Source organism: Grus americana, chromosome 20 (genome assembly GCF_028858705.1).
Source record: "Grus americana isolate bGruAme1 chromosome 20, bGruAme1.mat, whole genome shotgun sequence".
NCBI lineage: Eukaryota > Metazoa > Chordata > Aves > Gruiformes > Gruidae > Grus > Grus americana.
Window position 1 is genome coordinate 2082537 of NC_072871.1, and position 14733 is coordinate 2097269.

Below are 14733 nucleotides of genomic sequence, written 5' to 3' on the forward strand. Positions count from 1 at the left end.
AAGTGTCCTGAGGGGGGGGTGCATCAACCATGAAGGTGTTTTTTTAGCTGCACCAGTGCAGATGTTTTACTGTTTTGCAGAAAAACATTCCTGGGGGTGAGTCAGGCAGCCACAAGCATGAGTCTGCCTTAAAGACCGGGGGAATTAACAAACCCCCAAACTGCTTCGGAGCCCGGTCATGCTTCAGGGGCTTTTCTCCTCTTGTAACATTGAAAAACTGCTGAAAAACTGCTTAAAAACTGAGGCTGGAGAGTCACAGTGTGCTCACCTGGCTGAGTTTTCTGGGGGTTTATTTGAAATCCTCCCAGAAAAAAAATACCGGAGTATTTGAGGTAACACCCGGGAGGCACCGGCACGAGCTGCTTGTGCTGTGTCTGCGTTCGCACCCGATTGTGCGCTGGCACGTTTTGCATCTGTCTGCTCTAACAAATGTGAACCCTGTAACGCCATATCTATGGAAAACAGAAAAGGCAGCAGCCCGTTTAATTAATCTAATTGAGATTTGGGTTCGGCTCGATAGCTGGAAATTGCTGCTGTATTGAAATACCCCACTCAAGTTCACACCTGCTGGCTTCGGTTTTTTAGCTGACTGTAAATTGGACCAGAGCCATTGCTGCGTGTGGATAGGTTTGGATTTTAAAGGTACTTAACTATGCTCCGGTGCTTAAAAATGTAAAAAATTGTACTTTAGCTCAACAGTTTGTAGATGTAAGGGGCTGAAGAGGGTGATTCCAGTGTTTTCCCAGCAGCTCTCCCTGCAGCCCTCACCCTTTCATTCCTTCAAGGCACAGAGACCCGAGGGGCTGAAGCTGGGTGGGCAGGAGCCGTCCCTGGGGGGTCCAGGGCAGGGTGGGGGGACGGGGGTCGTGTTAGGGTTGTCAGGCATCTGGCTGCCCCTGTCCCCAGGGGTCTGGCTGCCCGTGTCCCCCCAGTGATGGGGCTGCCCCTGTCCCCCCAGGGGTCTGGCTGCCCGTGTCCCCCCAGCGATGGGGCTGCCCCTGTCCCCCCAGGGGTCTGGCTGCCCGTGTCCCCCCAGCCATGGGCTGCCCGTGTCCCCAGGGCCAGCCGGGCACCCCGTCCGTTCCAGGACCGGCAGCTCCGCGGGGCACGGTCCCGGCGAGGTTTTTGGGGTGCCCCGGGGGGGGGAGCACACCACGCCGGCCTCACCGGCTCCGCACCCCGGAGCGGGGCTGGGGGACAGAGCACCTGCCCGCACGTGACAGGGCGACCCTACACAAACAAAGCGCGGGGAGCACGCGCGGCGGGGGGCAGGGGGCGGCCAATCGCGTTTTCACTGTTGGTCTTTCATGAACGACAAGTGATTTAGCGAATGCGTTGTTATTTATTACTAGAGCGATATTTTAACAACGTGATAGTTATTGTTTTTAATAACTGCTATTTTAATAAGGGAGAAAATCACACGAAACCTTTCCAATCAGTGACGGGGGCGGGGCCCGCCGCGCTGCCGTCACCGCCCCGGGGCGGGGCCACCCTCGCCCCGCCTCCCCGCGCGAGCTGGCCGCGGGCGCTTATAAAGGGCGGCGGGCGCGGCCGGGGGCAGTGCTGGGGCCGGTGAGCGGCGGGACCGCGGGTTCGAGTCCCGCGGGGGGGGAACGCTCCGCTTGGCGGTGGGGACGAGCTGCCGGTGCAGCGCCGGGAGGGAGGGGGGTCGGGGTGGTTTATTTTGGGGGGGGGCGGAGGGTTGTTTTTAAAATAAAGGGAGGGAAATGGGCAGGGGGTGATGCCATGCTCACCTGCATGCTCTTGCAGGGCTGTCGCCATGTCGGTGTCGCACAGCTCCAGGCTGAACAAGCTGGTGCGGGAGCAGTACGTGAGGCTGCCCCAGGATGGGTTGGTGCAGGTCACCTACGTCTGGATTGATGGTAGTGGTGAGGGTGTGCGCTGCAAAAGCAGGACCCTTGACAAGGAGCCCAAGAGTATCGAAGGTAACGCCGCTCCGGATGGTGGTTGGTGTGGTGGAGGGCCCTGAGCATCATCGGGGAAAAGTTTTGGGGTGCTTTGAGTGGTGGGAGTTGGTGCTTGCTCCCCCTGGTTGCATGGCACCAGTGATACCTGCTGCTGCAGTTGTCTCATGGGGTTATATCAAGCGGCAGAGTAAATATCTGGCCTGCGTTGCTGCGGTTTGCTTAATCCGTAATCTCTGTCATTAGCGCTGGGTGGGAAGGGGAGGATGAGGTCCTCGCCCCTTTCCACCGGGCAAACAGGCATGGAGATGTGTTGGCATCTGGATGGGGTTTGGCAGAGGGAGGTGAAGTGGCTGGGGCTGATCCTGCCTGTGCCCTGATGGTGCTGGGGAGGGTGAACACACTGGTGCTCAGGGAGCACCGCTGGGCTCTGGGAATGTGCAAGAAAACCTTTGTGGCCATCGTCCCGCGGCACTCGGAGCCTTCCGGGTGCTCCGTCCTGGGTCTAAGCCTCCAGCACTTGGCACGATCCATATGAGAGAGACCTTTTCTCAACCCCATTCCCTGCCTCACAGATGTCCCCGAGTGGAATTTCGATGGCTCCAGCACGGCGCAGGCAGAGGGCTCCAACAGCGACATGTTCCTGGTGCCCGTCCGCATGTTCAGGGACCCTTTTTGCCTGGACCCCAACAAGCTGGTGCTCTGCGAAGTGCTGAAGTACAACAGGAAACCCGCAGGTGAACATCTCTGGCGTACACCCCTCAGCTCCCGAGGGTCACCCCTTATTATTTAGGGTGCTGTCCCTCCCAGGGGCCGCTCGCTCTGGACCGCTGGCCCCAGAGACCAGCTCAGCACCGAGCACTTGGCCCAAGGCTCCGAAATTCAAGCGCTGGTGGAGGTGGTTGTTTGCAGGAACCTGTTTTAGTTGCACAGGGTGAGGAGTAAAGCAGTGAGATGTGGAGCTTGTGGCGCTTGCCAACTCGAGTGTGCCGAAGGCGTCACCCGGTTTTTGAGCCTGAGTGCACCCAGCCCCTGGGGCTGCGGGGTTACAGCTGGGGAGCTGGAAGCGGCACGGGTTTTAACGCGCTGGGTTCGTGGCCGCTCTCCTCATTGATGGATGGCTGGAGTAAAGGAGGGAGATGGGTCTGGGGCAGCACGGGCTGGCTTGGGGTGACCTTTTGTAAGCAGCCCCGGAGCGCACTGGCTCTCAGTCTTATCGCTGCGGGCAGAAGTCTGCAGTCCCGGTGTCTGTCCTGTCTGTCTGATAAAGCCCCAGACAGAACAGGGGGAGCTGGATTGCAGGGACATGCTGAGGGGCTCCCGGAGGGGTTATTTGCCAGCAAATAGCCGGTTATTTGCCAGTAAAGCAGGGCCACGTCCCCGCTGGGTGCGTGGGGGGAGGGAGGCGGCATCTGCGGGGTGATGCACACATCTGCCTGGGAGAGGAGAGGCTGTGGGCAGCGATGGTGAAAGACGGGGCTGGTTCCTCTTCAACCAGCGTCATGCCTTTCAGCCGCAGGGGAAGTGTCTTGGTTGAGATTCCTGCCCAGCAGCTCCTCCGCCGGAGCAATTTCTAAGGAGAGTCCCTGGCCCTGGAGTTCCCAGGGCTGGAGCTGGGGCCCAGAGCTCAGCCCAGAGCCCTGCGGCACCCTGCAGATGAGGGGGTGCACCCTCCAGCTCTTCCCAGGGTGGGTCTGTGTGGATGTTCAGGGCTGTGTGGGCTCCGGGGGGGGCAAACTGCCTCCCCCCCCTTCTCCCACCAGTGCAAGGGAGATGTCACTGCTCCTGTCCAGTCCCACACCCTGAGCTTTATGTCGTAGCTGCTCTGGGGTCCTTTCTTGCTACTTAAAAGTAGAATTTGCTGCCTGTCCTGTGACCACAGTTTTTTAGCCCTGCTGTTGCAGTCCAAACTCTCACTCCACTTGCCTGGCACGTTGTCCCATGTCAGGATGGTTCTTTGATTTCTGTCTCTTCCTGGCAAAGCCCCGGTTGCTCTGAGCACCCCTGCCACCACGAAGGGCCAAGTCAGGGCCAGCCAGCCTGGATGCTAACCAAAATCATGGAGCAGGAGAAAGATAAGGATAATTAAGCTGAGGTAGGTAGAAAGAGGATGGGAGTGAAGTAGTGATGGGAGATGGATAGCCCCTGTTCCCAAGATCTGCCGGGTGCCCACAGGACAGGGCTGAGGTATGGCTCCTGGTGTCTCGGTGTATAAGAGGAGGAGGAGGATGTTCGTGGGCCATCGGCGGTGGTTTTAGGCTAATTAAACCCTTTGGCCTGTGGCCTGCTGCTGTGGCAATGGAGTAGCTCTGCAGGGAGGAAACTGGTGAGCAGAGCGCGTTGCAGGAAGCGGGGATCCTCTCACTGGTTTCCTTAAGGCTTCTGTAGGAAGCGCTTGGCAGCGGTGGAGTCTCGACCTCTGAGTGGGATGGAGCAGAGCGTGGGGGGTGCCTTCCCACGGTACGCGTCTAACCTGGACCTCTCTGCTCCCAGAGACCAACCTGAGACACACGTGCAAGAAAGTCATGGACTTGGTTAAGGACAGCCATCCCTGGTTCGGGATGGAGCAGGAGTACACGCTGCTGGGCATCAACGGCCACCCCTACGGCTGGCCCGACAACGGCTTCCCTGGCCCACAGGGTAAGTGCTCCCTCCCTTCCACAACCCAAGTGCTCCCCTCGGCTCCCACCTGCCGCTGCCCGGCAGCAGGCATCCCATCCCCGGCCTTGGGCACAGCTTTCCCATCGCGGCTGACACCGGGCAGGAGCCAGAATGAGGGCAGGAGCTGTTTGCCGAGAGCGACGGGTGCCCCGTGGCTCACGTGAGCCGGCCGGCAGTGCCGCTCCCGCCGGACCCCGGTTGCACAAACAGCTCAGCTGCACGACTTGTTTGGCAAGGGCTGGAAAAACCTCCTCCCCGTGGCTGTTCGGGAAAGGTCCGGCACATCTGCCCTCCTGCAGTGCGAGTGAGCCCTGGGAGAGGGCCAGGGGTTTCCCAACCTGACTTAATCAGCCTTTTGTGGGGACCAGCCACTTTCAACATCTCCCTTCCCCCAGGCGGGAAGAAGATCTTCGTCTGACCTGCTTGAATGAGGAAGAGCCATATAAAACCCCTGCGAGTTTAACTTTCTAGCCATGAACAATATCGGCTGTTGTCAGAACAATCTCGGATGCTTGACGTGCTCCGAGGGTCAGCGAGGTGCCTCGGGGCAGACCAAGCCAAGCTTTCCTTATCTCCTGGCCACCTCCCAGTTGATGCATAACGAGTCCTGTTTAACTGCCTAGATAAGGCTGAGGTTGCACAGATGAATTGCTCACGCTGCTGGTCCTGGAGTAGGGGTGGGTGGCTCGGTGCCCCCCCCCCCCCCCCCCCCCCCCCCCCCCGTGGAGGGCAGCACCATTTAATTCCCATAAATGCTCTGCCAGATGATGGCTGGTACCTGGGAGTGGTGGGATTACACTGCAGTGCTATTGTTGCTCCCAAAAGCTTTACTTGAGTGGTGACTCCTCTTTCCTTTCCAGGCCCCTATTACTGCGGGGTTGGAGCAGATAAGGTGTACGGGCGTGATATCGTGGAGTCCCACTACAAGGCATGCCTCTATGCGGGGGTGAAGATCTGTGGCACCAACGCAGAGGTGATGCCCTCCCAGGTACGTGTGGATGGCCCCACGCAGCCCCTGTTTCCAGGGATGGATGTGAGTTAGTGTGAGGCTGGACTAACCCAGCAACTCCCCGCTCCTCCGGGTTGCTGAAGCCAGTGACTCTCTGCACTGGTTTTGTCTAGATGGGAGTACTCGCACAGCTAGGATGAAAACGTGCATGTTTGATTTTCTCCTAACTGACTCTGGCATGTAAATCCCCGCTTTTTGGGGCGGGCAAGTGAAATTGCAGCTGGGCCAAATGGCAGGTGAGCTCCTTGCACAGCTCAGCCTGAGCTCTGGCAGCCTGTGCGGAGCCGGGTGCTCCCGTGTGCTTTCCTTCCCCCACGGAGCAGGGATGCAGGGGATGGTGTGAGCCGGGGCAGGCTGCAGGAGCAGCACGTGGAGCGTTGGGGCTCTGCGTCCTGCTCCCCTACCCTGGGAGCCAGGAAGCTCGGGTGGGACATGGCCTTGGGAAGCAGCTGGGGGGATTTGGGTTGATTTAGGAGTTAGCCAGAGGCAGTCCCTGATTGCATTAGGCGGGTGGCCAGACTGACCGACGGCGATTTGGCCCTGCAGCTGCGAATCGCTGACTCTCCTGCCGCTGATGTGGCGGTGATAAGCAGGGGGCTTATCTGCGGTGTCGCTGAGGCAGGACTTTTAATGACCCTGCTGTTTGCCCTGACTTCTTCAGGGTCCTTCTTGGCTGCTTTCTGCATCCTGGGCTCAGTCTCGGCCAGGCCATGCCAGCAGCCGTAAATGTGTCACCCCCTGCTTAGTCACCGTGGGTGGCGCAACCCTGACTCCAGCCGGGGAGGGATCAGCCCTGGGAAGGACTAACAGGCTCCTCGTGAGTCCCGTGCCTTGTTAGCAGTGTGAGTTGGGGGATCAGCACACCAGCAGCTCCAGCACCAGCCTCAAAGGCAGATGTGGTGCTTATTTACTTCCATTTTGATTAACGCCCCCCCAGTTTGCTGTAATTAGTTATCAGCAATTTATTCCGGTGGTTTTTTTGCATGCCAAAGCTGTCCTGTTGCTTAATTCAATGCTCCTCGTCCCCATTGCTGTTTCTCGAGAGGTAAAGCTCAGCCGTACCCCAGGCTGGCAGCCCTCGGGACTGCTGGGGAGGCACGAACCTGCTTGTCCTCACCGGTGCATCCACTCGCCCCTTCCAGTGGGAATTCCAGGTGGGCCCATGCGAAGGCATCGAGATGGGTGATCACCTTTGGATGGCTCGGTTTATCCTCCACCGCGTCTGCGAGGACTTTGGGGTTGTGGCTACTCTGGACCCCAAACCGATGACCGGCAACTGGAATGGCGCTGGGTGTCACACCAACTACAGCACTGAGGAGATGCGGAGAGAAGGGGGTCTTAAGTGAGTCCTGGGGGGCTCTCTGGGATGTACCCGGGAGGTTTGGGGTGTCCTTGGCCATGTGGCAGCTCCCCGTAGCGCGCATGTCTCCATACCTGGGTGGCTGCACCGGGCAGGGCTGGGGCCGTCCCGGCTCATTTTACTTTAAAATCCGCTGGTGATATGAGAGTGTCTCCAGGGCTGTCCTCATCCCTGCACAGGAGGGGGTGACAGCCTTCCTGGCCATGGGAACACCCCCCAAATGGACCTACTAACAACCCCAACCCTGTTCTCCTCTCCCACAGACACATCGAAGCCGCCATCGAGAAGCTGAGCAAGCGGCACGACTACCACATCTGTGTCTACGACCCGCGGGGCGGCAGGGACAATTCCCGGCGGCTCACTGGCCACCACGAGACATCCAACATCTTTGAGTTCTCCGCCGGCGTGGCCAACCGAGGTGCCAGCATCCGCATCCCGCGCCAGGTTGGCCAAGATGGCTACGGCTACTTCGAGGATCGGCGGCCAGCAGCCAACTGCGACCCCTACGCGGTCACTGAGGCCATCATGAGGACAACGGTGCTCAACGAGACCGGGGTGGAGACCAAGGACTATACTGACCACTGAGGCTGTGGGGTGGGTGGAGGTTTTTGTTTCTACACTAGCTTCTCACGTGGGATTTGTGCCCGTGTGGTGTCCTCAGCTGCAAGCTCAGACTCTTTAGGAACCTCGCTTCTGGTTTTGTGAAACGTCGCCTTAGAAATATATATATTTTATAGTAACAGGGAGGGGCCCAACTTATTTTCTCAACCACTTTTTTTTCTGGTTCCTGGTTTTAGGTTGTATGCGGGGAGGTTTTTTTTTTAAAACTTGGATTGAATTTTTTTTCCGATGGACTTTACACTGTGATGTACATAGATCCCTACGTGGAAGCTGCAGCTGCTGCTGTTTGCACCTGGGGAGGGCGGGTGCTTTTTTCCGTATCTCTGTTGCAAGGAAATGATAATAAATAATTTTCCTGGCTGCGTGGCAGCCGGGTTATGCTGCGGCGGGTGCATTTTTATGTAGCTCCTAGAGCTCTGTGGAGGATTTAATCTGGGTCTTGCTGGAGGGTTGCAGCCACTGAGCAGCCTGCATCGGCCCCAGGCAGGGGCTGGAGGAACAGAGATGCTGGAAGATCCTTGGGGCAGGTGCCTGGAGCTGCCTTGCCCCATTTGCCGGTGGCCAAAAGGCCATCTCCCTCCATCGTGATCCCCTGAAAGGCAAACAGAGTGACGCAGCCCGAGCAAACAGCGGCTGGGGCAGCAGCTGGCAGGCGTTTACATAGGGTGTGCGCCGCTGAGTCAGCGAAGCCGGCCCGGCGCTGGGCACAGCGAGCGGCAGCTGTCTCCTCTGGGGACGCCTTTGGGTGAGGGAGGGGAGCCTGGGGACATCCCCCTGCTGCACCCCAGGGCAGCACCCTGCTGAACCACAGGGACACGGTGTGGCTCCTTGTGTTGGAGCGTCTTTAAAGAGGGGGGTCATAGATGGTATTCATGGAGCAAAACCCCCAGGCAGGGCATTTCCATGTAGATGGGGTGTCAACAGCATCTCTAAGGGCCAGGCCCGTGGGGTCCCTCCATGCCACAGCTGTGGGGAGGAGTCAGACGTGGGCAGAGGGGACAGCTCTCTGGTCCCAGGGACACTGTGAGCAGGCAGGTCCCTGGGACAGACCTGCAGGATGCGACCCAGCTGCAGTCACCAAGGAGAGGGTTACCTGGAGGTGAGTGGTACCAGTAGCACAGACAGGGGACATCATGTCCACTCCAGTGCACTCACGGGGATTTTGAAACTGGTTTTACCTTTCTCTTTGAATCTAACGCAGGTGACAAGGTGAAATGGAGAACCCCGAGTCCCTCCTGCAGGTCATGGTGCTGCCAGCAGAGCGGGGAGCGAGGGCAGTGGCAGCCGGGGAGGGGGCCGTGCCCTGGACCGGAGCGCTCAGTGTCTCTGAGCTGTTGAAGAATAAATGTAGCCTGGTCCCCACCCTAAGAATGATAAATTTTCCTTCCAGAAATTGCTGTTTGGGATGCTTAATGTTTTTCACCAAAACCACAACACTGTCTCATTCCTATGATGTCTTTAATGGGTAATTTGAGCACTGGGACAAGCGACTGCTGGATGCAGCTGGAAAATCAATAAAGAACTAAATCTGGAGCACGAAGACTCATATTTGTTTCCCTAACTGTACCAGTGGCTTAGAGTACTTCAGCTTTCATCGTGCTGTGCTGTACAGCCCTTGCTAAATTTGGGGAATCGTATGACTGCATTGCTAACATGCAAATATCTTTGGCCGGACACAGCACTGTGGTACATCCAAACACTTTGTACCTGTTCCTGGGTCTCACCCCGCGATTCCCCTCTGATAGAGGACCGTCCTCTCCAGCAGAGGACAGTAAAGCCACAGTTGGGGCTTTTCCCCGAGCCCGGATCAGCCCTGGCCACCATTCGCTGGGGATGCTGCCTGATGTTCCCAGCGTGGCTGGAGCTGCTGTGTGCTTGGACGCTTTCATGCTATCCTTTGCCAAAACACGGATCTTGCTTGTACTTTTTGAGGTCAAAATGGGCCAGAAACCATATGTCAGGGTTTTTTTCCCTGAAGCAGGAGTGATTCCCACCCAGCACAGGGGAAACAGGGACACTGGCAAGTTCCCGCAAGAGCTTTTCTTGGAATTCTGGTGTGCCTGCTTCTGTTGAAGGGGGTTGTTGGGTTCAGCCAGCTGAGCAGGTGCTGGGGATGGAGACAGCCCTCGGGTGGGGGCTTCAGGCCATGGGGGGGGGGGGGCAGGATATGATGACAGCATCCCTGTCCCCATCCAAGGGTTGGACAGTGCCGGGAGGAGATGCACCCAGCATTACCCGGTGACCATGATGGGTGGAAGCGGTGCCAGGACCCCAGGTGGAATCCACCACAGACCCAGGCTGCTGGGGGTGCAGGCTGCTGCACTTTGGGTCATCGTTTTCCAGGGCTTTCCCGACGGAGCACCCCAAGGAGACTGTGCCCGGGGGGGGGGGGGGCGGGGGGGGCGGAGGATCCACCGAGACCCCTCGCTGGGGCTCCGGGCTGGGGCCGGGCCGCATCCTGCGCAGCCTGCGGGGGTGGCGGATGCCGGGCAGCAGGAGGGTTAGCTGGGCTCTGACGCGCTTCTTGGGCGTTTGCTGCCCTCCGCAGGCGCAGACACAAATAACACGGAGCCGCGCTCGCCGCCAGCCCGGCAGCGGGGCGGGGGGGGGCTCGGGCCGGCTCTGCAGCCCCCGGCTTTGCCCCGCTCCCCCCGGGGCTCTGCGGGGAGAGTGCGGAGGAGGCGGTGGGCGGGTGGGCGAGGCCGGGAAGCTCTTCAATGCAAGCTCCTCATTCCTGCTCTGGCCGTGCCCACCTCCCCCAGGACCACCCTTCATCCTCGCCCGCTGGACAGACGCACCCACCTGTACCCAACCTTGCGCTTCCCCAGAGCGCTCAGAGAGCGGCAAATAAATACCCCTTGGGGCTCCTTCCTGCCCCCTTCCCGCCCCTCGGCTGGAAGCATGGCACTGGGCCTCCCCACTGCGTTACCCCACGGGACAGTTCTCCCCGGGGCTGTGACCCAGCAGACGGACCAGTGGCTCCGGTGGATGGCTGCGGTGGGCTGCCAAGCTGGGACACACGAGGACCAGGAGGCCACTGCGGTCTCCTCCGTCGCCTCCCACCCTGAGCACCCTGGGAAGGCACTGCAGAGGGACACCCAGGGCGGGCGAGCATCGTGACCGCCCTGTGATAGGGAGCGACAGTGCGGGAGCTTGCAGATTTCTCCATCTTCAGATCTCTTTTCATCGCTATGAATTCCATTACTTGAAATTCAGTCAAGGCCTAAGATTATTTTTTTTCCAAGCCAGTTATAAAAAGGACATTAGAATTACAATTCTGATGCTAACAATAGCATTACTCAAAGCCGCTGGCCAGAAATGGGCAGCTCTGGGTAGAATAAAGACCTAAACTAAAATGTCAATAACAACTTCTTTTTTCCCCTCCCTGTCTTCCAGCCTGCACAATCTGCTTGGGTCTCTCTATCTTAATGAGCATTAAAATGGTTTCAAATTAGATCTACAGAAAATTGAATTTTTTTCCCTCAGAAGCTTAGTCTGGCCTTTAAAGGCCAGTGATAATATTTTGGTTTTGTATAAGAGCATCTTTGATCTCGAAGGCTCTCAGCTCATAGAGAGACACAGCTCATTACCAGCAATTCGCTGCTATTAGAGATGCAGCCGCAACTGGAGGGGGACAGGCATCACGCAGCGGCACCCAACGTGCCAGGAGAAGAATTAGGGAGAGGTTTGGCCGGGGGGGTGCTTGGTCCTGGCTCCCACTAGCCCTGTGCAGCTCTCCTGGACCAAGCCTTGCTCCCAGGGAGCCTGGCTGGCAGTAGGTGGTCAACCTCCACCAGGCTGTCCTGGGTTCGCGACTCAGTTCGATTCCTAAAAATAGGGGATGAAAGAGCCCCAGCAGCCCAACGTTAGCTCCAGGTGGGCTGTTTTGGGAGTCCTCAGGGATGCCCTGGGTGACAGTAGTGTTTTGCTGAGAGGGTGACGCACGATAGGTTTTCTCATGTATGTGACCAACCCGTGTGATATCGCCACTGCTAAAAACCCTCTCCACATCTGAACGTGGGGCTCGATCATGGGTGCTGTGCAGGGAAGGGGTCACGCAGGCTGCCAGCGACCTGCTGCTCACTCACTGCTGGGAAGATAGAGCAATTAGACTTTCCCGGAAAGCTCATTACCATGGCAGGGCACTGGGAGTAGATGGTCATTTACCTCACCCACAGAACAAGGGGGATTTAGTCTGGGGGGTTAGATGAGCCCAGCAGTTGCAATTATACCTCCCGCCTGCTTTGCATCTGGATGATGCAATGCAACACAATTAGGAGCAACCCGCTGCCCTGTGGCAGCACCCAAAGCTTGGGGGGTTGTTTGTAGGGGCACTGGGGACGGATGACTTCATGGTGAAGCGGTTGGGGGGGAAAACTGGGACTTGCACCTGGGTGTAAGAGAAGCCAACAGGTCTGCCCCCCTCCTCCTCCTCCTGGGAGAGGAAGCAGCAGAGGCTGTAACTGCAGAGCAGATCAGCCCCATGTCCCCATCAGCCTCACAGGGCTGGACCATCCCTGCTCGTCTCAGCCATGCTGGGACAGGCAGAGTTTCCGGTTCCCTGGCAAGGATGGGGCAGGGTTTGCCTTGGTGCTCCCCGCTGCAGCCGGGGCTCCTGCTTTGCACAGACAAGACTGTTTTGCAGAGCAGTGCTGTGAAGCCCACGACAGTGGTTTCATGGTTGGCTTGAGAAGGTCTGTAAAGAATCCAGCTCCCCCAGGTGTCCCTAGAGCAGTCTCCACAAATGAGTCCTTAACAACCTGCAGCAGCCACCTCTGCTGACCCCAGCACCCCGTCCTAGTGATGGGTGAGCAGGGCCAGATAAGCTATCAAAAGCACCCTACCAGCTCCAGGCTGGGGGCTGTGTGGGAGCTGTGTGGAGGGCAGGAGCCATACAAGGTGTCAGGGCACTAATAGGCTTTGGTGGTCCTGACCAGCCTCACCTGGAGCCCCAGCCCATGGGTCCTCAGGGTCCATTTAAGCTCTGCTGGGGGTATCAGTTCCTGCCTGGGTTGTGTTGAGGAATGTTGGTCTTGCAGACCTTAACCCATGGAGTGATTTCTCAGCTTGATCTGTCTTATTGCTGTAGACCTGCTAGAAGATCACCAGGATGTGTCTCACCCTGATTGCCCTTACTGAGCCTGAACTGCAGGTTAGCTTTCTGGCTTGATTTTAGACCTGTCTCATTATAGGGGAACTTTCATGATGATCTGGAGTCCTGGTTGAACACTTCTACCATCTCTGGATCTGCCATGCTTGGGAGCAGATGGATGTGGGCCCTTGCTGGTGAGACTCTGCCCTATAGCTGTGGTGTCTCTTCTGGCTTCCTGGACCTTTGGGAGCCCCTGGCCTTTGCTGTGCCCTGATGGGGGGGGGGGGGTGTACAGAGGGCTACAGGAGAAAATACAGTGTTGGGAGAGGGGGGCTGTGGGGTACAGGTGTTACAGGGCAGTCTCTGCTGGGATGGGATAGGACAATCTCCTCTGTGGTGCCCCTTGAGTGCTTGCCAATACTTCTTCAGTGCAAGGTCCTTGGAGGCTGGTGGTACCCACACATGGGTGCCTGGTGTGGAGGAGGGAGGTGATGTATTAAGCTGTGCAGGAATAGTTGAGCTGTGGAGCTGCAGCTGACTTCTCAGGCCCTGCTGGTGGAGGGGCGTGTAGGCTTTGCACTTGGGGGTGCAGGACCAGGTTCCTTGCTGGTATCTGTCTCTGTGCTGCCTTTTGAAACATCACTGTGCATTTTTTTGGTTGAAGGCTTCTAGGATGTGGTACTTGTGAGGCTTAAGAGAGGGATGGCAGCCCTAAACTTCCTCTGGCTGCCCTTGGGGTGGGAAGATGAGGACGTGTGCTCTGCACTGCCACAATGACAGTCCTTGCAGGGCTGTGTTGTGACACGGAGATGGCCACATTTCCAGTGTGGGGTCAGCTCCCCATGGTGATGCTTTGTGCACAGGCACCCATGTGGGGAGCTGGGAAACCAGGAGCTGGGACCCACAGAGTGTTCACACCAAAGAAGCCCCCTGACTCTGCATGGGGACAGGCAGTGGCAGACCAGGTCTGGGGAATTTAATTGCTTCTTCAATCCTTACTTCCTGCAGCTGCTGAGAGGTGATGCTGGTGATGGGATGCCATGAGCAGGAACATATCTGCAGAGGATGATGAAATGTAACTGCTGTAATGTCTTTCTCTTTTTCAACCCTATTTCATTTAAGCTCTTTGCAGCTCCTGCAGGTGCTTGGATTGCAGCAAGAAAGGCAAGCAGTGAAATGATAAAGTCGGAGCTTGCTAGGAGAAGGAGGGACAGGTTGAGCTGTAGCTGTGCTGTAGTCAGGCAGGTGTCTGGTGGAGAGATGGTTCAAACCCAAATGAAGTGATTTCTTCTGGTGCTGCTCTAGCTTGATGACTGTGATAACACAAATCAAATGCAGTTGTTTTTTCACATCATGGCTGAAATGTCGATGCAAGGCAGATTTTAGGAGGACTCTGTAAAAATAGCTGTAGATCGGGGTGGGCTTGGAATATTTGCCCATGGGAGGAGTGTGCAAAGTGGTAGATGCTGTTGGGAAACAGCTGCTGGTGAAAGAACTGGCTTAATCTTAAACCATCTCAAGCTCACAGGATACAGGGAAGATGGAGAAATACAACTGTGGAATGTAAGAGAAGTTTTGACAGATCTGGCAGCACCTGATCTGTAAGGCAAACTCCAGCCCCAAGGAGAATTGTGAAATAAGATCAGGCTGGGGAGATTTAGCTAGGATGACTGTCTTATCAGGACATGAACCCACACTGTGCCTGGGATGTTTCCACCTCACCCACATATTCACAGGGAATTGAAGCATGCTGTTAACAGTCATGCTGGCTGTATTAAATCAGGCATACCATGTCTTCTCCCCCCTTGTCCTCAGACAAGGGTCCCATGGCTTGTTACACCAGCTCTTCAGTTCCTATCATGTCCTTCTCCCATCTCTCCAACCTTCTGTGGAAGGGAAAGGCTATTGGGTGTCGTACATGGCTCACTGCCGGTCTGCCCTGAGCTGCCTTTCTGTGCTTTCTGACTGCTCGTGCTGTTGTAACACCCTGACCTGCTCTTGGCTTTCAGTTTAACGGGTAAAGCTCTTAGATCTCCGTGTGTGGCTCTCCAAGGCGTGTGCTCTG

General features: G+C 57.1%; 1 protein-coding gene across 4 annotated transcripts; it reads left to right on the plus strand.

The window, feature by feature from the left end:
* Positions 1 to 1553: 1553 nt before the first annotated feature.
* Positions 1554 to 9109, plus strand: LOC129215584 (glutamine synthetase). Of its 4 annotated transcripts, none has more exons than XM_054848989.1 (7): positions 1554 to 1572; positions 1771 to 1946; positions 2501 to 2662; positions 4419 to 4565; positions 5447 to 5574; positions 6738 to 6937; positions 7219 to 9109. In XM_054848989.1, the coding sequence occupies exons 2-7, from the start codon at positions 1781 to 1783 to the stop codon at positions 7538 to 7540; spliced, it is 1125 nt and encodes a 374-aa protein (XP_054704964.1). In that variant the 5' UTR covers positions 1554 to 1572; positions 1771 to 1780; the 3' UTR covers positions 7541 to 9109. The 4 variants fall into 4 exon arrangements, with proteins under 4 accessions (XP_054704964.1, XP_054704965.1, XP_054704967.1 ...); XM_054848990.1 differs by lacking the exon at positions 1554 to 1572 and adding an exon at positions 1584 to 1591; XM_054848992.1 differs by lacking the exon at positions 1554 to 1572 and having other exon boundaries at positions 7219 to 7549; positions 8778 to 9109.
* Positions 9110 to 14733: the final 5624 nt, after the last annotated feature.

What these genes read in the sequence shown, in the direction of transcription:
- LOC129215584 (XM_054848989.1), top strand. Translation starts at nt 1,781, where the DNA reads ATGTCGGTGTCGCACAGCTCCAGGCTGAACAAGCTGGTGCGGGAGCAG. An exon ending in GGAGCCCAAGAGTATCGAAG is followed by an intron (nt 1,947 to 2,500) that starts GTAACGCCGCTC and finishes CCTGCCTCACAG; the next exon opens with ATGTCCCCGAGTGGAATTTC. An exon ending in CGGAGAGAAGGGGGTCTTAA is followed by an intron (nt 6,938 to 7,218) that starts GTGAGTCCTGGG and finishes CCTCTCCCACAG; the next exon opens with ACACATCGAAGCCGCCATCG.